At 39.3% G+C, this 27735-nt stretch overlaps 1 protein-coding gene across 1 annotated transcript; it reads right to left on the reverse strand.

Annotated features, from left to right (window-relative positions):
- LOC140305710 (vasorin-like) lies at positions 1 to 26048 on the reverse strand. The gene is made up of 2 exons (XM_072384680.1): positions 25828 to 26048; positions 1 to 4563 (listed from the first exon to the last, which is right to left on the reverse strand). The coding sequence occupies exon 2, from the start codon at positions 4540 to 4542 to the stop codon at positions 2416 to 2418; it is 2127 nt and encodes a 708-aa protein (XP_072240781.1). The 5' UTR covers positions 4543 to 4563; positions 25828 to 26048; the 3' UTR covers positions 1 to 2415.
- Between the last annotated feature and the right edge of the window lie 1687 nt (positions 26049 to 27735).

Here is a 27735-nt window from a genome sequence, read left to right on the forward strand (position 1 = left end):
TTATCATCAAGGCATTTTAATACTGTTCTTTTCTCAGCATTGCTTTTCTGGCAAAACGTACACACAAATGTTATTAACAAACTATCTGACAGACAGACAACAATAGAAAAAAAGACAAGTTTCCCTAAATAAACAGGGAAGGTAGTGTACCAAGCATGTTGAAAATATTTCAAACATTTCCTGCCGTTCTCACTGGCCAAAAAAGTTCCATTTTCCAGTTACAGATATGATGGAGGGAAAGCATATATACCGAATGAACATCTGTGACTGTGTTTACAGGGGATCAACAGAGGAAAGTAAATTGTAACTTAGTTATAAACAGTCCTGGAGAAGACTAAATGAAATGAAGTATGAAAAAAACAACAAGCACACACGTTCTGTAATGTGCGCACACACAGAGAGAGGACAGAAGCAAACAGACATGCGAACAAAATAAAAAATAAAAAATTATCTGAGCTTTTGGCTGACCAAGAGTAGACAAAATTATTTTCCTTAAAATCATACAAAATTGGCTGAAATACTTTTCATGTTTCTTCATTTATGTTTTGTGATGTGATAAAATGCCGAGTGTTGTAAGGCAAAATAAAAGGCTCTTTTTCTTCTTGAAATGCAAGTCTGTATGTAACACCACAAAATGTATTCTACTCACCAATTCTTTTTGGAAACAGAGAAATAGAAAGAGTAAAAGTTTGCCACAGTCGCAGGCAGGAAGAAGACATCAGACTGTTGCATTTAGCCCGTACCGTCCACAGTCTGGTTGGCAGTAAAAATGGCATAACAGTCTTCAAGCACATAAGCTAATAATCACTGTTGACCAAAAACAAATTGAGTGGTTAAAGAGAACCAAGGGAATGACAGAACAACTAGTGGTAAAGACTCCTGCTTTAAATCTCTTTTAACTCACATTACTTTCTTGGCAACTGTGTGTTGTTTTAAAGGACTGAGATCTATAGCTAAAAGTGTTTGAGCACATTTTTGGTAGAGGCGGTGTTCACATATTCTGAGACCTATCTCAACCATGACTTTATGGGGCTTCGGCAGACCTGGCAGAGAGAATAAAGTGTCTGAAAGTTACATTCACTTGGTGAGTTCCTCAAATATACACAGATATAAGTTATCTGCTTTGTATACAGATGTGAGTTTTAATGTAATCCTAACATGAACAAGCTTTAGTAGATATTTGATTGCTGTAAGTAGATTTGGTCTTGCAAGACATTAAGTTGGTATTTACTTCGGCATTGAGTACATACTGTAACACAGGAACGATTTAGCTGTGTAATCTTAATATAAGAAAAAATCCATTTAAAAAAAATCATGATGATGAATGTAGTTTCTTTAAGCAGGAGCTGTTATAAACACAACAATGACAATACTGAATGATCATTTGCAACATATTTAAAGAGTAAAACATGGTAAAAAAAAATCCAAAAATACATGAGAAAAGTAGAATATCATGGCATCAACAAGTAAAACAGCCTGTTCATCATGACACAGAATAATGCAGGCAAAGTCCATTCTTATTCATCTTTTTCACAGCAAATTTCATTCCAAAAGGCGATGGGATGTGGGGCAACTGTGGTAGATATATTGAGACTGAAGACTCCATATCTGTATTTAAAGAAACTTGGAAAGTTGCTTCAGATTAGATGACGTCAACAGCAAACAAAGAATTCATACAACTTTTATAGTCACTAACCTATTCCTACATTTTTAAAGATCTTTTTTCTAATCATATCTCCATGTGACAATCAGTCTTGTGCCAGTCTATGAGTGGGTCATCGAAAAGGAAAAAGAATAATTCTGTTCAGTGCAAGTTTGTAGCTTTTTGTAATTTCCGTTGTGACATCTGAGTTCGTTGAAACTGTTTGCAAAAACTAGTCATCATTTGGACCACTGTGAGTTCTCCAGTTCTGTGATCCAAAAGCTGCAGCACTTTCTCCTTTTCATATCTTCCAAATACAGCAACAGGATTAGAGCTCTTTTATATTGTTTCTTTGATATAAACAAAGAATCTTAAAAAAAAAAAAAAAAAAAGAGTTGTCTATTACAGGTAGATCACTGCAAGATGGCACTTCTGTTTTGTCCACTAATAAGACCCTTTATCATTGATTGCACTTAACTTGTTAGGCTTTACCACCACCAAACTTTGCTTGATGGATTCAAACCACATCCCCTTCAATGTCCCACAGTGGTTAAGCTCTTTTCCAATAAACTATAATCTCACATCCACCATTCAGTGTCTCTTAAATAGATCATCCATTCTGTTCTGTCATCATGTGGAAAAAACAGAATAATTAAGTGCCCTTTCTCAAATTGCGGACATCTGCTATTGGAATGAAAATTAGAACTAAACCACTAAGTGAGTTATAGCAGATCAAGAAATCCTGATGGGAACTCTTTAAAATCTGCTTAGGGTCAGAAATATGATGGCTTTAGGGATGCTAGATTATTATTTGATGGACAATGACTTTGCATCAAGGGTGCTTCATAGTCCAAACCACCATTTTGTTGCAACAATAGTGGCGGCAGAGAGGTCAGACAAATATCAGTCTCGGGCTGCTTGAGGGGTAGTATACCATTTAACCCATTGTCCAAACAAGCTTTAGTACCCTCCAACTCCATGGGGTCAGTATCAGCCGGGCCCAGCTCTAGCTCCATTCCAGCATTTTCCTGCCTCCTCTTCCGCAGACAGATGATTGTCCCAGCCACCGCAGCCAACCCCAGAACTAGAGCTAGGGCAGCCAGAGCTGTCATGAGAATGTATGTCACTGAGTTCTCTGTCTCCATGCCGGGTCCTAAGGATGCTGCAGGAACCCCCTCAGTGCGAGCCTCTGTACATGACCCCATTTCTATGGAGCTGTTACTTCTAGAGTTGATTCTCTCTCCAAGTGGGCTAGCACAGACAGAATAGGTACAGTTAGGTTTTAAACCACGTAATGTGTATTCGGGGTAGGTTATCGGTACACTCAGTATCATGGGTCGGCGGTCGGGCCCTGAGAGGTTACGGTAGGTCAGCCTGATGCCACGAATATGTGGCCGTGTCTCAATGAAGCGGTGCAGATCAAGAAGAATTGATGTGGAGGTCACCTGCCGTGAGCTGATGGTGTCAAGTTTATCAGGCATCACAGGGGCGACTCCAGAGACTTCTGTCACCGAGGGATGTGGTGGTTCAGGAACCTCATCCACATTTTCACAGTAGAGTCCAGATGTTCCTGAGGGACACCAACAACTGAGTTGTCCCAATGGGTCAAAATAACAAGTCCCCCCATTGAGACAAATGTTTGCTGGGCAGAAATGGCGCACATACTCCCCACTGGTAGAACTAGGGGAGACCGGAGGTTCTGGTGGAAGGGGGTAGTTGTCTGTTTTTGAGAAGATTGTTTCTTTACTAGGTGGTGGAGGTGGAAGAATAGCATTGGTATGGGTGGTTTTGGGAGATGTAGTTGGCATCTGAGGAACAAGAGTATTTGCGATGGGGGAACCAGTTGATTCTGTTGTGGTTGGTGGACATCCAAAATCTTTGTGCTCCAGTGCTGAAAGCATCTTCCCAGCGTTAACTAGTGGGAAGTGACATCTGGTTTCCTCGGGCCTCCTAAGAGTAACTCCCGTCTCTTCCAGCCAGACAGGAAACCAAGCTAACGGACAAAGGCAGTTAAATGGGTTTTCAGCGGCTGTCAATTGCATCAGCTTTGGGAAGGTTCTGAAAAATCTCTCAGGAAATCCTTGGAGATTAAGTCCACTGAGATCCAACTCTTGAAGACCAATCAGTTTCTCGAAGTCTGTCACCCTTAGCTCAGGCAGTGGATTGAACGCCAGACTTAGTCTGATAAGCCCTTTGAGAGAGTCCTGCTTAAGAGCCAGAGACACTTCATGTAACTTGTTTATCGATATGTCAAGCTCATGGAGGTTCTTCAAAGAGGCTATGAGATCCTCATCCAATGAGGTAAGACCTAAAGAGGACATCTTAAGGGTCTCTAGATGAGGAGTCTGGAGATCAGATGGTTTTAGGGTTGGGATGTTATTGTTGCTAAGATCTAAAAGAAGAAGCCTGGGGAAATTAAGGGATGGTAGGGAGATAAGTTGGTTCCCTTGCAGCTTGAGTTCAAGTAGCATCTCTAAATTCTCAAAGGCCTCCAAATGAATGCTCTGAATACGGTTTGCATGGAGGTACAGTCTCTCCAATTGGACCAACCCAGAGAAACTGTCTTTTGAAATGTGGGTAATACGGTTTGAGGATAAATCCAAATTCTTCAGTTTTGACAGCATCTCAAATACCCTGTCTGGAATTTCTGACAACTCATTCTGGCTCACATCTAGCAGCTCCAACTCAACTAAGCCTTTGAAGTCATCTTTGGACAACGTGGTAATAACATTCTCGAAGATGTAGAGATATTGAGTGGTAATAGGGACATGGGGTACAGTGCTGAAGCTTCTACGAATGCAGAACATTGAATTATGGGAACGGCAGTCACAGTCTGCTTGGCAGTCAAAGGATAACACCATACCGGAGGCAAGGAAGAAGAGCATAAAGCAAAGCAGCATGTTGATGACTGGCTTGCAACTCTGAAAAACAAGGGAGAAAGAAGGGTTGGTGTTAATCACAATTTGTTTGTTGATCTGGTAATATTCAAAACCCAAATTGAAATATAGATGAATAGTTTTAAATTAATTTCAGTTATGTAAGAAATATCTTTTGCCATAATGCTTAAAGTCTTTTACAAGCTCAAATACCAGATTTTTTTCCTTATCTTTTTATCCTCAATAGTCCACATGATCACAGTCAAGGAAGCATACACAGACACTCACAGCATAGTATATTACATAGATACATACACAGATTTGACACCCTTAATAATATGTCCCACAGGCCAAGCAAATAGTTAATACAGACCATCTTGGATAACCCTTTCTGGGTAAGCAAGAAACCTGCAACACTGCTGTGTAGTTAGCACAGATAAATGAGAGCTTAAATTGAGTTTAGACACTGTGAGTTACAACTCCCTTTTCCCTATATTTTATTTGATCAAAATCATTTTAGAAGGCAATTGTGTAGTGTCAGATTGTCTAAAACATTCATTGGAGCTCTGAAATGTTCTTGCCATTAACCTGGAGGATTAATTGTTACTAATGTCATCACATCAGTTTGTTTGTTTTTTCACATCCAAAATGCTGTAAATTTCAACCACAAGTGACCACAAAGCTGGATCAAAACTATCACCTCAAACCTCTCAAGTGAAACTGGGCTGTGAGTACCATCTGTCAGCATGTTTATAATGTTTTTTTAAATGCTTTATAAAATGTGACGGCAACAATAAAAAAGGACAGTAATAAGTGAGTGGAAGCAGGAAAGAATTAGATGGGATGTATTTGGCCTCTGAGTTTGCAGATCAAACCTCCAGTCTGTCGTAGTCTTGTTCGAAACCACAGACTGATGGTTTCTGAAAGGAAAATAGTTTAAATCTGCCATAAATCTGAAACAACAAGACATTGTTTCTGTTTGAGTCCTGTTAGTGCTCTCTGTCTGCTTGGGCAAAATAAGTAAAATGGCAAGAAAATCTTTTTTTGAAAAAATGGAAATGTCAAATACCAATACCAAACTATATATATTTTTTCATAATAGCTGATTTGCTTATCGTTTTCATTCTAAAATTGTAGCACAGTTGTAGCCGAAACATAATCAAAGTCACCAAACCACTCTGTCAAAACATCCAGGAGAAAAAGAGCTGCTATTATCAGCATTATTCTTTGACGTAAAGCTACAGACAAAAAACCAAAGAAAAAATGTTTGACATCACGCTCCACCAATGACAAAATATTTCTGCTATGACAACGAATGCTTTTGTTTCAGATACCTTTAGGTTTAGGACACACTGAAATCCAGAACTTTCTTTGTCTGCAGTCACATACTTCCTATAGAGACGTAAGAGTGCTACAGACCCGCTGGTGCTATCATCGAGTGATTTGATGACCGCAGAATCGCGTGCTACAGTCAAAACAGAAAGAGCTAGTAAAGAAACTAATCATTCATATCAGACAGTGTGAGACCATGAGATGACGTGTGAATACTTGTATGAAAATAACATGTTTTGCTTTTCATGTCATCTCATTCCATGTAGTTACAATACAGTGTACCATAAAATATTACAGCTTTACATGCTCAGACAGTGGCCAAATCCAAGGCTTGGCCTTTAACACATTTTACAGTATGCATTTTTTAATTAACAGTACAACACTGTTAAAGAATTGTCATTTTAATAAAACAGGTCTCTGATTTCAGTACTCAAATGTGTGTGTGGTCTTTAGACCATGGACATGCAGAATGTCCATGGTCATGACACAAACTGTGGGTAAACCACATCTAGCAGGAAGTGATATTTAAAGACTTTGCTAGTTTTATAAAAGAAAACCCACTGCTGGATGTTAAACCTTCAAATTTAGTTCAGATATATTTGCTATTTGCACAACCACAGGATTGTAATTAAAAGAGCAGCATTATAATGTATACATGAAAATAAAGACTATACAGTACATGCATAGGAATACACATTACATTAACTGAGTATTGGAGTACTGGAGGAAGACTGAGACTCAGACAAACCCAGAGAGTCAAAAAGATGACGTGGTTAAATAAAAACACAGTGTGTGAGGTGTGGAAGTTTTTGTGAGGTGTTAGGGGTCCATGGTGCGTTTGGGGTGGGGGAAGTCCTTCGATACCAGTCTGACAGTGGCTGAAAAAAAAAGCCTTCAACCATCTGCCCTGCTGAAACATCCTTCATTTAAGAAACTGACTGCATCATGGAGGCTGCTCTGTGGCTGAACCTGACCTCTGACCTCCATGTGGAAAAGTGTGAAGAAAAATCAGTTACCCTTCAAGAGTCAGAAAGCATCATCTTATTTCTTACATTTATTTTCAGTCTTGACAGCTTGTGAGCAGTGTGGCTCTGTACACTGTCTTTGAAGCTTTGCTGCAGAATTATTTACTTTATGTGCTTGCATTTCTCTACACTTTGTTTATTGTGGCATTTTCTGAGCAGTTTCCTTTTTCCTTGTGAAACAAAGCCAAAGGAAAAAAATCCACCACACAAACAATCTACTTCCAAGCTGGATGTATTCATTTATTAAAGTTTATGCAGTAATTTAGGTTGCTACACTGTCAGAGCATCCTTGGTAACTGTATGGTGGCAGTGTTTTCATGTTCAATTAATGATCAGCATGATTCCCTTACATGGTGTTACTCATTATTGATATATTTTATAGTCATATGTGGAAATCTGTCACTGTCAAATAAGTTTTTTACTGTTTGTATTCTGCATTGTTTATATATATTTCCAACTAAACCTTTTAAAATCATAGTAACTTCTAATGGCCACTATAAGCAGAGGAGCCAATAGTAGCACTTACGACACCTTGAGTTCTACCGTCCACTCGGTTCAGCCACAAACACACAAATACGAGCGTTAAGTCCAGTGCTGTTGAGTATCAAACAACACACTGGCATGGCAGAAAAACCCTAAGTGAACATTTGTAGAGAACTTTCAGGGAAGTACATCTGTTTTTAAGTTTGCTCACAACTGGCTTCATAAACACCTCCTTTATTTCAAAACTGGCGGAGCTTTTTAAAGGAATTTCATGATAAATGGGTGTGAAATGAGGAAATCTTACAGCTTCATCTGCACATGACGGTTTCAACAACTGTATGGCTCTCTTTTTTAAACATCCAGATCCTCCTGTGATGTTCGATAATGACCGGGTGCCCACATCATTCAGGGAAGAAACTGCCATGTACCATATTAACCACAGTCATGAAAACACAGGGTGCACTTATACACTGCGTGCCATCACTCCCACTTTATACTGCAATCACCTAACTGGGAGTTGCAAAACAAGTTATTTTTGCTGTTTTATAGATTGGTAATTAACTGTGCGTCTTCTTCTGCTACAGTAAGACTTTGCGCTATAGTATTTCCATAGCTGTTTGTGTAAGATACAGCAGCAGGATGAAAGAAAAATGTCACTGTCAAAATGACATGAAACAGGTCAACACACACCAACAACCTGCATAGCAGCACAGCCCACAGCCATGAACACACACACATTCCTGCAAATGTTCGCACCAGCAGACACACACAAACATAGAATCTACAACACAGCTGGATTCTGTTACCCACAATACACTGCAGCCATCCCTCACTGTGAGACAGAATGAGAGGCCCATGTAAACCTTTGTCCTCCCCTGTGATAAGAAAAAGGTAGCAGGAGGCAAGGGAGGATGACTGAGAGAAGAGTGTGAGAGGTAAAGTGAAGGAGGGAAAGAACAAAAAGAGAAAGACACAAAGTACAAATGTGTGTTTAGTAGTGGCTGATAGTAGACGACTGCCCTATTCATCCACAAGCTGCTGTAATCACAGTCTGACTCTTTTAAACCCAAAGTTTATGACACAACCTAAATACAACAGTGTTGCATTTTCTCTCAAATTGTGCTCAGGGGAGTCACAGAAAATCCTACACAAGCAACATTACTACTTTACGTAAAGAAGACGTGTGCATTTTGTTTTTCTGTTCTTCCAGTGAAGGAGGGATTAGGGGCTTAAATGTAAGCCATTTTTACAGAATTATAATGTGATTTGCTAATGACTGTTTGCTTTTGTCAGCTTACTGGCCAACCAGCTGAAAAAGAACACAAAGCCTGACATTTCCTTCACCTTGCTTGACTGCTCGGATGGTGTTTTTTGGGTTGTATGTTTTTACTTTCCTACAAAAAAAAAATGACAGCCATGTCCCTTTATCCAAGAAACCCAATTATTGTCTCATCTAACCACATAATTGATGGTTAAAAGCGTTCTTCTTTGTCCAGGTGAGCTTTTGCAAAGGTTAGGTGAGCCACTATGTGCTATTTTTAGTTAAGTGTAGTCCCTCTTTCTGTTGGATACAGAATTATTCAGGTTAAATTTTATTGACCACTTTAGCATAAACTTTAACTAAACTTTAGCAAGGAAAAAAAAAATCAACCAAAAAACTTTTTCAAAATGACCACTTAAGGTACTGATTAAGCAAGATGTGAAAGAGGAAGAGTCAGAAATCAAAGTACAAAGAAGCACCGCAGGAATCATAAATTGCATTAGAGAGCCTGTGCAGGGGGAGTTAACTTCATTTTCCTTCAGGAAAAAAAGAGAACTTGAGTTATTGGTAACAACTCCTCAAAGTGGAATATCCTGTTACCTCATGCCTGAAAAGCTTAAAGCCAAATCTGTTTAACAGCTCCAATCTTTCTAAAACTCTTTGTCCACCCCAAGCTATTGTGTAAGCATATAAAGTATATGCGGAGTACATGTGTTGCTGCATGGGGATGTGTACACACATGCATAAACAACTATGTGTATCAGTATCACAATAACACATCAATCCCGATGAGGTAAAAGGCTTTACAAATTGTTTTCTGGAAATTGTGAATAACCACCCAATAGTTGTTCTGATATTTTACATTTTAAATAAAAGATGCGGGAAAAGTCAGAGAGTCATTACACAAAATTCTCTTAAGAATACTTCCAATATGTTGGTGTTCAGATATCCCTGGTGAAAACTTGACAATCTGTGAATAAATATGACTGGCCAGTGTTCTCATTTGAATAGATGAGCATACAGTATTAATTCACTGCACCTTCTTTGTCTGTGATTATTTGTTGATGATCAAGTTCTGTGGCTCAGTTTGCTCTGTGCATGCTTACAATGGCATAACAAAATACAGTTCAGATATTCAAAGGTGCGGTCTCTGCATTGTTGTTCAACACTTTTGGTATCTATCCAACAGTTTATTTCTTCTTGTTCCCCACTCACTTAGAATAACACTTCCAAGTCCTTCAAAGTGTTGCTGGCCTTAACACCCCCCAGGACCAAAGCAGTTCCAGTGCTGGTTCACATCTGATGCAGGAGCTAGTTTTGCGGTAGTTCTAAAAAGAACATGGCTAAGACTGTTTGATTTTCCACAGCCAACACAGACTATAATCTGGTTCTATGTTCTGACCAAGCGTCAGTGATGAGTTATGAAGAGAGATACAGGAAGTTGTGTTACGACTATGACCTTCCACCTGTGGAACAAATTAATTACACGTCGAGTGACAGTCCACCTCTTGCTTTTATTTGAAAGCTTTTTTATCAGCTGCTGGATTTTGATCGAATTCAAGTTAGGGCTTTTTTTTACTTGCTGTACGATTTTTAAATCATCTCCTCCAGCCATCCCTGCTGTGTGCCACCTCCAAACTTTCTCAGTAGACTTCTGTTACTCTAATACTCTTTGTCTCAGCTATCTCTCTGCTGTTGATGCAATAGGAATATATAAGTGCTACCTGCAGCTTATCATCAGACAATATAGGATTAATATAGGATATAAGATCAGATAATTATATTGGGGCCACAGACAAACTGAATTTCTTTCTACTAATCAGTCAGTACTAAAGCAGAAAGCAGCCATTCAATATTAGCAGGATATGCTGCATTCGAGTGCTGACAGGACATAAAACTTTTCCACATGCAAAGAGTGGTTGTGGCATTGTGGGAGTACATGAGTACTTGGTGGAAAAACCCTCTGAGTCCTTTTGCTGCATCTTTTCACACTCTAGGTTGATATGTCTATTAAGCACTTTAAATATACCATAGAGCTGCCTTTGTCACCATAATAGCATATACATAAAGCATGAAATATTTAGATTATTACATTTTTAGTGGAGAAACATATCATCACTCTCCCTGAAAAGTGTATTCTTTGCTATGTTTGTGAAAATAATCTGTAAATATTTAAAATACAGACCCTCTATGTGAGTAAAAAGAGTAATCAGGGAACAGAGGACGGAAAAACAAGCCCTTTCGCTAGGTGGAAATTATGTGGCTTCGTTGTGCATCGCCCTTTTGTTTGTAAGGCACAGAGGTGGAATAACGGGTCGAAGCTGATGTGTCTCTGAACTAGTAACATAGGTAGCCACAGGGCCAAACTGGCATATATGTGTAATCTGGGAAGCAGCAAAGGGTAGCAAACTGAACTTACCAACAACGCTGTCGTCACTCATCTAATTTCCAGGTAGCCAGCTCGCGGTTTGTAAGCATAGACTAGCGCTTTTCACATTTTGGTTGCACCTGTTTAAAATACCAAAATGGAACAACACCAGCTTCAAACGGACTTGTCTTCTACATTGTTTGAAAAAAGCTTTAAATGTCAGCCCATTAACACATGGTTCCAGCTCAGCACTGCACCGATGAGGAATATAATACCTGGGTAATACATGCTAATTTCAATTTTACCTGACTGCAAGACATCTAGCACATCCACTCTCTGTCCTGCTGTGCAGAGCTGAGAGCTGCTGTCCAATCACCAATAATAATGTAGTCTAATTATTTCAGAAAGCTCACTGAAAACAATAGTCAAACAAAGCCTGCATGATACAGTGTGAAGTCATCCTTTGAACTTGTCTTACTTAACAGACTTGACGCCTGGGTGGTAGTGGTATAATGGACAGGTACGTTCTGCCCTGAGTGCACAGAAGATAAACCCATTACTATAAAAATATTTAATTGGCTTGTTTTAGTGGTGGTATCTGCATTTGGGGAAAAAATTAAATCGGCATTACTAAATTACTATACATGCACTCAAGAAGAATTAAGCAATCTGTGTTTACTTGTTCTTCTAAATGCTCCCTGCCCTTGATTAAGACTGAGTTTTAGTAATACCAGTTTTTCCACTGAGATGATAAAGGTATAAATGCCTGCAATGACGCATCGCCAGCACAGTGGAACATCCTGCATTACTAACTACAGCAGCAAACCAGTAATGAATATGACGGTTGCATGTGTTTGTGCGCGTTTATGTTTCAACACTTCAATGGCTTCGAGCCAAATAAGCCTGTCAGCTTAACTCAGGTGAGCCAGCAGGCAACTGGCAAGAAACAAAGTCCTGTCAAACACGTATCCGACTTTTTCACTTCCTCTTACTGCTTATAAAATGTGTTTTTTGTTTTTATTTGTTAATATCTTTATTAGGAGTTAAGGGTCATTAGAACAGGAACCAATGTAATATTTACATTGACTATCACATCACCTCCACAGGAGGAATGATACAGGAGTTCACTTTTGGCACTGTTTTCATGCAATAAACTTCCCTGTGGTGTCATTTTTGTAGTAATACACATTACAGCTTTTTATATAATATCAAATACACCTCACTTGTCTCTGCTCTTGATTTATCTCCTGCATACAAACATTTATCCATTGTCCACTCCTCCACCTCCAGGTCTGATTGCTGACTGATGACTACCGGGGGAATCTTACTCAACAGGGACCCTTTCACTCTTGTTAAACCCAGCTGTCAGTTTCCAAATTCTGGTCTCTGGCAACATACAGGTTGGGCTGGACTGTCGAGGGTGAGTGTGGGTGCTCGATGTATCCCCTCTGGAACTGCGCAAATCCAGACAGATACTGTACCCACCTTGTCTGTATTTTAACAAGAAAACATTTTACTTTCTGTCCATCACCACACATACACATTGCAGGAAAACAGAGCTCAACACCAAATCTTATCTTTACTGCCCCCTTACTGTCCCACATGAGCTATATGCGAGCAGAAAGTATGTGTCAAGTAAGCAAGGCGTAAATGTCCAAATCCAATTTTGGACAAGACCCATGCATGTGCTCACAGACGTCAGGTCACAGCAGTAATCAGAGACTGCTTATACACATACCACTGACTGGATTTACTATAAGAGCTTCACTGCACATAGCAGGTCAGTAACCACACTTCTCATTTATCCCAATGATTACCTTGGAAGTTGTACAGTAGTAGTTGTTGTCACACTTGTGTGCAATACAGCTCAAGTGACACTGGATTCTGTGGCAATGTGATAAGTCTATAGAAACACAAAGTGCCAGTCAAAGGTTTGGACACTTGAACCCATATAATTTGAATGAGGATTTAAACTTTTGATGTGTAATGTATGTATATACACACACATATGCTTGTACGTTAGTTAGGCTGAAAGGGAAATTTGTTTGTGAAAGGTTTACTACCTTTCACAAACTAGCCAGTAACTTACAGTCATATAGTGAAGACACTGCTTGAATCTGCTCTACCATCTGCACATCTGTTATATGAATTCAGTTTCACATACCCCACACGGTGCTATGTGGATTGTCATTTACATACTTGTATCATTATTACGTCAGACTATTAAAGTATCAACAGTCCAGTATAAAAATGACTGTATTATTATTCTTGTGGCTGAGGAAAGCATTCATAGACCTTTTTAGAGTTTTGATTTTTAGTCAGAAAGTATCCTACATTTCCGTTGTTTTTATCATTCACTTTGCTGGATGCTGGTTGTATTGCATTGGGTTATGTGAGGGGCTAACAATGATGATAAAACATAAAATAAAATAGCAACATTTGCATTGTTGTTCCTCTTTTTTTTTCTTGCTGAGTAAAGCAGTACATGCAATGTGAGCTATGAATGTGCTCAGAACTTTTTTTTTTTCCATATTTCACCTCAAACTCATCCCCGAGCTACAGACACGGGGCTTGGTATCATCACGGGACTTCCGTCTTCACTTGAACTCACTAAGTAATTTGCGCTGGAAATTTACACGCAGAATTAGCAACAATCGACACTGTTATTCACAATCACACGTCTCCAGATTCAGTTTGTCCCATGCAAACTCAACTTTACACCGAAATGGATACAACGCCTGCTACACCAACTTAATCCCTTGCGTGTACACACAAACACACACACACAAACACACACACACACACACAAAGAAACTGAAGCAGGCCCAAAGACTTGTACCAACCATCTCCTGCAGCTGGAACACCTCATTAACCCAGTGTGTGGATGGATTTACTGTTGAGGGACCTCATAGGAACTGCCAGGAAGTACACATTCACACATAATTATGATTGGATTAAAATTGAAAAATGAGTTCACCTTCTGACATCCGTGAAAACTGTTAAAGAGCGAGTGTAAAAATACATCCCCGTGGAAGGATGTTGTTTTGGCATGTGTGTGGGATAGCTGTTTACTTTGTCACTTATCTATTTACTTTGACTCCTGACAGATCCTTTAAAGTAAACACACACACACACACTCTCACACACACTCATTCTTGTCTTTGCTGGAAGGGGAATCAATTAGTGCAAACTGAACTGCTTGTGTGTTTGTTTGGCTCGGTTAAAGCCACTGACCTTGACTGGTTCATGACCCAGAAACAAAGGCTGTATTATTCACAGGAACAGAAAATCCGAGTTTTAACTCTTTGTGGTGCCGCACCGTGCCGTCTGCTCTGCCAAGTTTACAAGAACAGACCTGTTCCCTGACATTATTTTCACAGTGTGAAAGCAGCTACAGACACGTAAAATGTGTCTTGAGAGGGCGACTCTGCTGAGAACCCCTTGTGTCTGGAGAAAAGGGATAATATGGAACTCATTTGAGTTTAAGCAAAGTTTATCCTGCTCTAGTTGAGAGACATGTCACTGCCATAAGGAACAGAAAAACTTTCAGGATATCAGAACCCAGCCAGACAACAAATTAAAAAACTCCAATTTCAACACAGCAAATTGTTACCGAAACTCACAAAGTGGTTTAAATTCAGACCACTGATGACATCATACATAAACACACGCACACACACTCACAAACACACGCACACACTTCAGTTAGCCTATCTCTCCAACATACCATTAATCATGAAAGAACCCAGACTCTGTCCCTGTTCGGCCCTTGATTTACTATCTGCATTACGGAAATCAAATCCATGAACACTTCACTTGAATAAAAAAATAAAAATCAAATAAAAAACTTCTTCAGAGCCCAGACTAATGTCACAGTGATTGTAATTTACGCCGTTTTGCTGGTGGGGGAAACAACTCAAATTGCCCTATAAATGATTTAGTTGCTTAAGGTTAAAGATCATGTTAACACTCTGTCTTGCTGACACTGTCTTTTTATCTTGGAAGGAATGTTCAACTGCAAACTATTCAAAGTGCAGAGTGGCTGTTAATGTGAAGAAGTCAGACTAAACAAAATAAATTTCATCAAAGCCAAAATTTTAAACTAAGAAGGGAGTAAAGGCAAAAAGAGCATCCACAAAGACTGCTTTGTAGAAAAATACTTGTTACGACGACACACATTATAGCTATTTTTAACCGACTCATTTATTGATAGATCTATCAGTCATTATCAATAATAATGATTCAATGTAATGTAAACTCCACCAGTGTGTATTTCTGGAAATTCATTCAATTAGTGTTATAACAGGTCTTGCCAAATCAGCCAGGATTGAAATTATGACTGCATGGACATCCGGAAAGGCTATTTCTGATGGGAATCACACAAGCCAAGAGAAAAAAAATGATTACACTCTAAAGTCATTAGTGTGAGCTAAAAATAAAGACAGTGCAGTTAATCACATGACACAGCTGAGAAACAACAGGCAGCAGAGTAGCTTCTGGAGGGCTGTAAATTATATTTCAAAACTTTTAGATCCCTCAGAAAGTCCCAGAACACTGCCCTGTCTGTGACAAAGCCCCGATGACCGCTTACTTTGATCATAAACGTATGCTTGCAGTATAATCACAAGGCTCAGTGCACACTGTGTGGTGAAACTGGACTCCGAGGTAGAGACACGTGAAGGAATGGCGACGACATGCTTCACTGCAGACCAGGCGCTGACACACGACTCTGAAAAAAGCCTTGGGGGTTTGCAGGGATGTTTGGAGGGAGAATGGGGAGAAAAACTGTGTTGTGTTTATGTTAATAGGAGGAGTGCATATATACACACACACACACTTATATTCACTCACACAAACCCCTAGGAATGCAAGTGGAGAGCTCCCTTAAAGTACACATAATGTGGTTTCATAACACGGGGTGACTTGGCTGTATATTATATTTTTGAGCTATTTTTCATTTGAAACTCTAAACTGAACTTCTGAAGGCCTTTGAAACAGAAATTACTTTCACAGAAGCTAAATTTGGCCAGTGATAATGATGCCAGGCTCATTTGAGATTCCTTTAAAGATAGCATCTTTGTGGGTTTGATTTCAGGGTTAGATATGAGTCGGTTTTTAACAGCCCATGGACCATGAGGCTCTGCTGAACAACTAACATGACTACCAAATACGGGGTATGTCACTGTGCATTTGTGGTTTGGCCAATTTCCTCACATTAGCTTTGATGAAAATACCCGAGTGAGCAACCAGGTATGTATGCAGAGAATATGAAACTTAGACATATATTTACTCAAAACATGATTTCCTATGGATTAGTCACAGCTAAGCCACAAGCAGTCTACTAAAAAACACAACCTGCACAACCCTAGTCTTTTGTTATTAAACTATAGTGAGTTCAACTTTTGACTTTAGATCACTGCCTGGATTCCAAATGTTCTTGTTAAATCTAACTGCAAGCACTGAGCAAACACTAAGACCACATTGCTCTATTATTTCCGATCACAGGACTTCATATGCTATAAATCTGGTGTGTCAAGAACACATGCAATTACTATAACCACACAGTGCCTGAGCATGGGTGGAACAAAGGACTGTAGAGTGTCTCTGTATGTCCACTTGTTTTTCTAGCTGCTAATTATTAAATAAAAGTAACATTTGTTTCCAGTTCAAACAAAGGGTCATCTTACAGTTTTTTATTCCATGCCTACTGTTGTTTGCTCACTCAACTGTCATGTGTGTCAATCCTGATGAGGTGTTAGATTGTGCTGACGCACAGGCAGACACATATTAATGACCACGGAGTTATGGACCGTGGAGTCAACCCAATCAAGGCTCAGCACTAACATATCAAGTTATTTTTCTGATTAAGCTTGTGAATTTGCTCGGTCAGTCCCTGCTACCTCAATTTGTCTAATATGTCCCATCTGTTGTACTGAGAGCCGTCTGGTGTGTCTTGGCCACATCAGAGGTATGGAGTAACTTTCCTGTAGCTGACTGACCTGTTGACTGCTTGTTTTGGACTTGCAATGGTCTGTCTGTGTTTATGGAGTGTCTTGCTTTATACAGCAGCAATTGCCAATGTGCTGATACCGTGCACATGACAGACAGAAAATAATAAACACTGCCTCAGATTTGGAACTTTAAAACAGAGGCTCATAGGTATGTGACTCCTGAAAAAAACTTTTGGCTTCTGAGAGTCAGTTGTAGTTTTGCCTTTGTTAATATAGATGTTTTTTTCATGTATATATATATAACTGCCACCTCACTAATGATCCAAAACTCAAAAATGACAGTTACAGATATAAACTGCCATCCTCGAAGGAGACACATTACAAACACTAATTAAAATAACATTTGCATTTTGAAACATTTAGACACTTTTAGACTTTGCGTTTCCATATAGCTGTCAAGCAAATCTTTCAGCAAACTTCTGAAATGTCACCTTAGAGAAATTGTGGATCAGGCTTGTTTCCATCAACTACTCTGAAGCAAAAAAGACTAGGCTGCGTGGTGTCGTTAGAAGTCGGAGTTACAGGGTACTTTGCACATGCTTTCTTACAATAATTAACACAGTGGTCTCTAACCCGAAACAAAACAAGGAAAAAGTGGAAAAAAATGACATAGGCTGTGTGAAAAAGAAAATGAGAGAGGTCTAAAGACATTTTTTTAACTATACGTTTTATGTGAGTATGTTATGGCTATGCTGTCATGCCAACAAGAATTGTCCAAATGTATTCTCTAAAGGAAATAACAGCTGACTGTTTTAAACTGAAGCCTGCATACAATACGAATAAAATCAAAATAACAGTACACATAACGGATGCTAAATTTCACATGGCAATAAGCTCGTGCATTGTTAGAAACAAACAATTTAAGTGATGTTTTGCCCACAAAGGAATGCACTATGCAGACCTGGATACAATACAGCATGTGCTGACACTCAATACTCACATCTAGCATCCCCACTCGATTAATATTGTAGGTCTGCCCAAATTCATCATTAACCCTAAATCAGAGAGACAGGCGCTCTGTGAGTGGTAAATACTCACGGCCATGGGAAACCAGTTATCTGTCTACAATAAGGTAAATTATATATTCATACTCGTACAAACACTCAACCAAAAACACAAACGAACCGCAACAATCACATACCTTCATCTTGGCTCTTGCCTTGGCAGAGGAATAATCTAATAAAAAACTTAATGATTCATACCTACACTTAGTACCAAATTAGTGTGAGGTAAGAAAAAATCTAAGTTTTGCACTCAGTTTCTAACATTTTGGCAGTAATTTACTGCAGCTCATTCTCAATAGTCCTTTTAAAATTCCACACACTTTACTAGACCTGTGACTTACAAGTCAGTCAACAAATGACTGAGCTATAAATCACACAACCTGTTCTCATTAAGATAAAAACAAGCGAGCAGCAGTTGACAATCCTGCACAAGCCTCATCTTGCTGGTTTCATGCAATATCTCTTTTTTGGAATCATCAGCCACTGGGCTTCAGGCCAAACGTGAATATGGTGAATCAAAGCGTACTTGACAGCATGCTCACTTAGTAGTGTCAATTTCTCCTTATTTGGATCATCTGGATTATAAGTTTAACTCTGATTCAAAACTCTCTGTATGTGTTTGTGCCTGTGTTTCTTCTGCTTCATCAGGTTCTGTCCCGGTCTGCGGGTTGACTGGTTCACCCTTTGACTCCTGACCTCTTAATCCACAGCAAGCTGCAGCGAGGCCTCAAAGGAAGACTATGTGGATGTGTGTGTGCATGTGTTTGAGTGTGATTGGGAGAGAAGAAGAGATTTTGCAAAACATTGATGTTTGCTTGGGTATAGTAACAGTATATCTATACCGTTTTTTAAAGTTAGGATAATCTAGAAGAGATTTTTTTATTGACACATCATGAGTTAGTGCGGATAGGTCAGTGTGCATGACACTGAGCCTCCCTGCAGCAGTGCAATAGAAGAATGTGAGGGAATGTGTCAGTTAAATAATGAGCTGCATGGGGTTACAACATAACACAGTGTGGCAAGGCTGAGCAAAGGCAAAACCTGATATATTTACACTTGAGGTTATTTAACAAAGAACAGATAATTGTGCCTAAGCTTGTTTTGCATAAACTTCAGTTATCTGACTGCAGAATTTGCTGAGGAACAGACACACTGTTCACTGTGTCACACTTGCAAAGTTGGGATTCAGCTGAAACAACATTAACTTTTGTTGATACACACTTGTGCTCTTGCACAACCTGTGTTGGTCCACGCTGTGTGTTCACTTACACACAGTCTCAACAAGCCATGAATATACCACTCTGAAATGACATGAAAGGGATTAATCTTCAAATTAACACCAATTAGCAATTGCTGTATTTGTTTATAAGACTCAGCTGCCTGTAAACCAACTGAACTTTTTCATTTAAAAAAAAAGTGTTCTTTTATGAAGCTATGAATAAAATCTACTTTTAGCCAATTCTTCACAATGATCATCACTTTTTTTAACACAGTAAAACTTCTAAATCCACTCCTACCATCAGTTCAGAATCACCAATTAACCTAACAGGCTTATTTTTGGACTGTGGGAGGAAGCCGGAGAACCCAGAGAGAACCCAGAATGGCACAGGGAGAACATGCAAAATCTATATCATACAACCGGACAAGGCAGCAATATTATTATAATTATTATTATCATTATAACTTTAGTCATTCTTAACTGAATAAAATGTTAAATCATAGGAACATCAGAAAATAATAATAGTCTTCACCTGAGGAAAAGGGAAACTTTTCATACCATTTTGACCACATTGAGCCAGATATTAGTTTTGGATTACAACTAGTTCGGTACTGGTTCTTTGTTTTAGGTGCCAAACCGACTAAGATCTATGGCACAGTGAATAAGACAAAATTCAGACTAATAAGCAGACTAATAGCAAAAGCTATACCAGTATAGTTGAAGGCAATAGCCCTGCTGAAGCCACTCAGGGCAACGATAAACCAGTACTGATAACAGAGTAACAGGCAGCTGCGAAATGGGGGTGCTACTAGTCATTCGACTTGGGTGATAACTAATGCGTCCTACATAGCTACCCAGTAGATCATTTTCTGCGTCAACAAAACATTAGGTTGAGCATTACTTGGTCAGCAACGAGCATGCTCAGGCTGACATCCTATTAGATGGTCTACTTCTTTGGTTACTGTTATGTTGAAGCCAGGAAAAATAATTGCGATTTGGCATCTCCTTCTTCTCAAGAAGAAGATTGTGCTGTGCATTGCTGCCAAAAACTGCAGTCTGTGGCTGCTACCTTAAATTTGAAACTGATTGCAAGGTATCTTAGACCTGTGAGTGTGATCAGTTTAAGGCTTCTCTGACGCCACAGCAAAAAAGAAAGATACAGGAGGTCCTTTCTGTCAGCAATAATAACTGTTTATAACGAAAGCTTGTAGTGATTGCTTGAAAAAAAGAAAAGGAAAAAAACAGAGATTGCTGTAACAATATAATTTCCCCTTGGGATAAATAAAGTATTTTTTTTTATTTCATGTCACCAAGAAAGGACACTAAATAAGTAACCTGAGAGCTGAACAGTGATGCTTTCAAGAAGATTCTGATCAATAGTGCACATGTGACAGTTTGGGAGTGAAAACGGGTGGTTCAAAAGCACAGACAGTCATGCACACTTACCCTAACCCTCTGGATTATATGAAATAAACATTAAAAGGGATATATTGGTGACTGAAGTGAGGGAGCATGTAGGACTTATGAGAAATCGGTATCTTACTAACAGTAGATATCAGTCAGAGAGCTCTCAGTTTGGAGAATCAGATGATTTCCAGATGAACAAGCTGAAGCTAAAAACTTCTTAGAAGCAGGCCCTTTGCAAAGCTAAATTTTCCCCATCTATTACAACTGAAACCATAGCAGTTTGAGAGAATGCTATATTGTGGAATTGTACATATCACATCAAACAGTTGTTTACTTCCTTTCTCCTGGTGAATGTTTCTATGGCACCACATTATGTAGTGAGTTCCAAAACAACATGTCACAGTAACATGTTGCAACACAAAGTCTTCCACATCAGTGTTGCTTTCAATACACCTGTCCAAGGTTACCAATGCGGCTGACTACCTTCTGTTAGTCAAAACACATCTCTCCTTACCTGTTGTGCCTTTGAGTTGTTCAGAATATCACAGGTCCAGATCTCTGTTCTTTGATGTGCTTTGTAAAGCCCTGCAGGCCTAAGGCTGCTGTCTACTTGCAACTTGAGTGCATGCACGTGTTGGTGTGTGTGCAGGGGAATGAGGGCTGTTGAATGGGGATAAAAGGATGGATGTGTGTGCAGCCTGACTATGTGCCCTCAGGACAAAAAGATAGAGTGGGACTCAGGAAAAGGGGGCTGTAAGGTGGAGTTACATTCATTTACTTCAATACGCCCCATCCCTAATCACACAGACCCACATGCCCCCAGGTAGTAGTATGGCTGCTGTCTATGGTTTGGAGTGTGCTGAGTTATCTTAAGGACTTGAAAGTTTGATTTTCATATTCCTAGAAACAGATGATCTTATTAAGGGTCAGACTTCAGAGGTAATTGTGTTATGTCTATATTTTCCTCTTAACACTAAATTAAGGGAGATGAAGTGCGGGAGCTGATTTCAGAAAGTCAGAAGATGGATTTATGTACTGGGCAATCATACCACAGATCAGCCATTGGACGTATCTTTCTCTCCTGGTGCCTCCTGGTACCACTAAGGAATGTTACGAGGAATATGTGTGTGCCACACTCTTTATCTCTTTACTGAACCACTGTGTTTATACAGCACACTGTGAGGATGACGGGGGAAGGCACTTAAGGACACGCCTTAGGTTAGTAAAGGAGTAACAACCCCTAAACCAGCTTGGGGGGTAGAGGGAAGGAGGCAGGGTGGGAGCTCAAGGAAAGTAGAGGTTCCCCTTGGGTGAACATGTTAAGTTTCAACCTACTTTGTGATGTTTGAGTCTATGTTTGATGTTTGAGACACTGAAATTCTTCTAGTGTCAAGGAAGCTTGTAAAGATGTAATCTGAGCGGTTTTATAGTACAGAAAAGAGAAACTAAATTTAGCTGTATCCAAACTTATGACACTTAAATGACACTATGTTCAACATATCCATGTTAAAATTTGCTCTAGTAAGACAGAATAATCAGCAGAGGACATTGTGCAACATCAGGTGTCCTGGTTCAAGTCTTTCCAGATTAACAACTTTTCTCAGTTACAGTTTACCACCAGTGAGTTTTGGATTGCTGGTCAGACTAAATAAAGAAATCAAAGATGTTACTTTTCAGTCTTGGAAATGTGATTGCCATTTATAAGGCAACAGGAGGTTATTCAACTATCAAAGTGACTCTAGTTGAACCTCTCACACTTCCAAAATTCAGATTTATTGTGCTGGATAGATGCTTGTCAACTGCTGAAGAAACTAAAGGAATAAACTCTGTACAGTGTAATGACTAAATTGAGCAGGATGATTTATCAGCAGTCTGAGGTCTGATGCTGGATGTCTGCTCCATCTGCAAGGTTCCTGCTTCCTTAAATGTTCCCAAATGAGCTCAACCCACCCCCACTTTGCATCTGTGCAGCAGAAAGACGGAGAAATTGTGATTTATTCCACATTTTTTATGAACAGCTTGAGCCCAAAAAGAGAAATCCAGACTCAAGAAATTAAAGAATATATATATATATATAAACAAATAGCCCATTTTTTAAGTGTGGTTGAGTTTAAAAATATTGAAAATAAGTAAAAAATTTAAAAAACAACACAATTCCTCTTCATTTAAAGTTACTGAGCAAATAGATTTTATGTTATTAATTGGCAATATATGTATGAGCAATTGCCTCCAAAGTGAGGGATTTCTAAAACGCTCACATCTCATTTTTGATGCCATTTATTCTACTTCACCAGAGAGTCCCCAAAAATATATGATTTATGTAGAGTTAACTAAACCTGCAATGGAAAAGCTTGATATATATGTGAGAAAGATTTCAAAACAAACTTATGTGGACGGCGAGGGCAGAAGACAGATCAATGAAATAGAAAGTTCATATCAGACATGTCTAAAGTACCATTTAAACCCAGTGCCAACATCAAGGGCCAATTCAGGAGGAAACATGTTTTTCTCTGCAGTAAAGCCATATCGACAAATGCTCTGAGGACAGTGTCTAAAGAATCAGATACAGATGTTTTCTGGAACTGTCTCTTCACACATGTAGCACACAACATGTCAGATGCATCCTCACAACAGGAAATACTCAGTTTAGTGAAGGCAGAGAGTTGCAAATGGGTAAGAACCTGCAGAAAGCAGGAGAAGGTTAAAAAAATGTGATGCAATCACATAGCCTGTTTATGATCTGATGATAACCACCTTTTGTTTTTTACCTTTGCTTGATTTTTTTCTGACAATTTCTGTGACATTCTGTTCCAAATACAAGAAAAACTCCAGGGAAAATAGTAGGACAACAGCAGAAAAGAAAAAGGGAATAAGGAAAAGGTTGAAACCAGACAAGGGAGCAAAAGGATGAGTCTGGAAGAGAAACACGTCACATCAAATATAATTGATGCTGAGTGCAAAAAATGGCAATGGCAGAGAGGCAAATGTAGCCAAGTCAAATAGAGCAGGAAGACATTTTTTTATCTCTGAAAGCCAAGAAATCTTTGCAGATGGTGCATCAATGCTTGAGAAGTCACAGCAATATAAACTGAAAGATTTTCAAGAAAGCCAGATTTTAGTTACAAGTGGAAACAAGATGAGCTACCATTGATGTAATTTCCTTATAAAAAAAATGCATTTAAAAAAAACTACTTAACTAGTGGTACAGTGACCGAAATCTGACCTCCGGGGAGGAGTGAGTTTATGCGTGTGTGTGTGTGTGTGTGTGTGTGTGTGGATTGGTGTGTAACAACAGAGCACCACAGGGCACACTTAAACTCCACAAAGGGGAGGGGCTTTTAGTTGGTGTGGCTGATAACAAATGAAATCACACACAGTCCAAAACTCCATCCTCTTCACCTTGTACCTCTTAACTTCCCTCATGGGGTTATTAACTCCCGTTTTGGTGAACTTTCCATCAGGTTTTGTCCTGTTTAGTTGTCATGGTGGCATGACCCGAACACTTATTAGCTGACCCTTGGGATTAGTCCAACTTTGAAAAAGGGGGGGGGGGGGGGTTAAGCCTTCACCTCGAGGTGCTCGCTGCAGCATCTCACAAAAACCTTAATTAAATTGCTGAGACACCAAGGCAGGAATGTTTGCTTTGCTCTCCCTCTCGGCCGTACGTACTCTGGACCATCCCTCTGTCTCCACCTTTCTTTACTTTTCCCATACTCATGCCCCACGCTGGGTTTGTTTTAGAACTTCAAACTCCTCACAAAGCAGACAGTGGAGCAAGTTGCAATATAAGGCAAAAGGCATGAGGTCATGATCAGCACATCCCTGTCGAGATTTAATAGATGAAAGCTCAAACATAACTTTGATATTATTCTAATATATTTCCAAACAATCATCTTGGGGTGCAGATTTATGAATCTATATGAACAAAGGCTCATATAATTCCTATGTTTCCATAAGATGATCTCGTGATTCTGTATTCTTATTAAGCAATAACTGTTCATTTCACCACAATCCTCAAAAATATTCTATTTTCAAATAAGGACAGTACATGCAAAAAGTACAGCTAAAACTAGTATATATCATTAAAAATCGTACTGAAAAGTAAAATGCCTGTAACATTTTCCAAAACCTACCATGGCATCTTCTAATTGTGTGATAAACTGTTGAGAGTAATGTTTGCTTTATTCAATCATGTATTACAAACACTCATAGAAACTCTAAGTTGCAGATTTAGATGAGTGTAATTCTTTATTCTTGCTTTCTTGAATAATTCCAGAGTGAGAAATGCCCATTACATATTTCCGAAACCAATACAATGGACCAAACATCAAAATAACTTGATGTGCAGTGAATGTTGCCAGCTGTCAATCAGCCCATCATTAATGTACTCACCACCGCTCAAACTTACTGCTACTGTTTCAAAATTGCACTGATTTGAACTCTGAAGTGTGTCAGATGTGTGTTCAACGCATAGAAATGTTGCTAATAACACGTCAAACAAACATACAAAGTCACACTAGAGAATATAGAGTCAGCAATATAGAATTAAAGTCTGAGTAGCTGAAAGCAAAACAGGCATCAAGTCAAGACTCTGAGTAAGCAGACGCACTACCGTGATTGCTTCTTTGAGATCACCACGTAAATAAAAGGTTCGCATTTGAGGTGATAACAGTCAGAGATGAGATAAAAGCCTTGGAAGAGGCATGTGACGACATCAAATCCTGAACATTGTCCTGAAAAGTGACAAAGATAAGATAGTCGTGTCTCCACACATCTCTGCAGGAAACACAGTCTCTGCCTTGTTCGCGCGACCCATTGGGCGCAACTGCTCGGCAGATCCTGACCCGAGATTCTGAACCGTGCACCGGGAGAGGAATGCAAAGATACGCTGACAAAATCACTGCCAAGAGAGAAGGCTTTGACATTTGGAGCAGGCTGGGTGAAGGCACAAGGAGTCGACTCTGGATCAGCTTTCAGAAAGGTTCATGTGTGCAGAGGAACTGATAACTCATTCTGATCGATATCACAGCAACTGAGTGATTCAAAGTATTAGCTGAATATATTTATGGCTATAAAAGTATGTAAAACGGCATTAATTTAAACTGTCGCACAACATGAGTTACCCTGCTCTTCAACTCCACAAAACGTGCTCTGGAAGTTTAAAAACAACATACAAATGAAAGCGCACGATATGCTTACCTTTACACAGTAATCCAGGGTCCGCGGGAATGCGTTAGACCAGCCACTGTCCAAACGTTGAGCTTTTCAGCAGGTCTACTGATGCAAAACGTTAATGATAGAAAAATAAAAGCAAACAAAAAAAAGTGTCCTCTTGTAACAAAGAGCAGAGGAAACGTTCACGTAAAGTCAAAAACCAAAAAAGGTGCAGCGCACTCGCTCCGCTTTGAGTCCCCGGTACGCCAGCGTTCAGGGCGCACAACTTCAACAATAGCGCTCATTCAACTTAAGAAGGCGAGCACTTAGACAAGCTGGGAAGTGGGAGGTACAGTGCGAAGCAAGGGCGCGCAGCCAAGCGCGTTCCCGACACAGACTGCACCTGCAAAAACTATCCCTATCAAAGTTAACTTATCTTCCCTATCAGACAGGTCTGTAGCTCTGTCACTAAACATTTTTTAAACTTTTTTAAACACTTTGGTGCATGGCACATGATTCACAGCATTTGGTGTGTCTAGTTTTACTTTTTTTTCTAAAGGTTCATAAAGGATATGCCAGGCTGTCAGCCTCCACATGGTTCTCTGGTATATTTTAAATATGAAATCATTGTTGAGAGTAGCTTTAATGATTATTTATTTTACAAGGCTTGTATTATGTCAATAAATTCAGAACAAATTGGACTGAAATGGATCATAATTTGATTCAAATGGAACATAATTGGACTGAACTGATCTGATAATTGGGACTTTTCTGAACTTACTCTTTAAACTGGATGGAATTGAACACTATCATTCAAATTTAAATGGAAATTATTTGGTAAAAATCTCTTCCCCTTTTAACTAAATGTAGACAGATTTGATGGAAGTGGAAATGTGGTTGTTTTCCACTAAAATAACTTGATGGTTAGTCACCGTCAATCCACATAAACTTAGTTTAAACATATTTCCCCACTAATTAAACAAAGTGACAGAGCTCAAGGCTTTTACAACTGTTTGTCCGCATCATGTTCAAGTGAAGGGAAATAATAAATGCAGAGTCAATATTTGTCTTGTGGGTGAGCAACCCAGTCTCAAGATTCACGCTGTGTGTTTCATCAAGGTTTACAATAGGCTGAGTGTGCCAACATTTTCTGCTGAAAAATAGCATGTCCTTAGTGTTGCATCTTCACTGCATCTCATAGGACAGAAATGGCAATAGTGTAAAAAGAAAAGAAAAAAAACAGTAATTACATTGGACACCAATGGAAAGGGAGCGGAGAGTGGAAATGCTATGGAAAGAGCTGGGTGTAAACCTGCGACTTTTTCATCAGGCCCTGAGTCACAGCTGAGTAGATGTTTGTCCTCACCTAACCTAAACAAAACAGAAGAGGGAAAACAAAACTGACATTATTTATAATGATAAGAAGCCCAATCTCATGCCAGATCTTGAAATAGCGCCATTGGTCCACGGTGCAGATTCACAACAAAGGCTCGGAAATTGAATAGTTACAAAATTTTCCTTACTCACTCGCCACTACACGGATGCAGTAGAGTTTTAATTTATCAGCATGTCAACGTCCTATGTCCCCAGATGAGTTATTATGTAATGACATCCACTTTCCACATCTCACTCGAGTTCATTGGGCTCTGAAGGCTTAAGGGAAGTAAGAAGAGGATTGCAGAGGGACACCACGGACCAACACCAGTCCTGAACAACCTTTTCCACAGTCACTGAAATTTTCCACCTCCCCATTCCTTACATTTTCACTCTGCTCTTACCCATGGGTGGTTAGGATTAGAATTATAGTACTTTGTTATGTCTACATGTTGCAAATTATAATTTTAGACATTTGCAAAAATCTGCCTGGTTACATTAAGGCAAAAGGGTCTTTTTGTTTCTGTGGTGCCGGTAATTTGAACACATTAAGTGCCATCATGCGTTATTTTTCATGCA

Source organism: Leuresthes tenuis, unplaced genomic scaffold (assembly GCF_036924035.1).
Source record: "Leuresthes tenuis unplaced genomic scaffold, fLeuTen1.0.hap1 SCAF_4, whole genome shotgun sequence".
In the NCBI taxonomy this organism is placed as follows: Eukaryota; Metazoa; Chordata; class Actinopteri; order Atheriniformes; family Atherinopsidae; genus Leuresthes; species Leuresthes tenuis.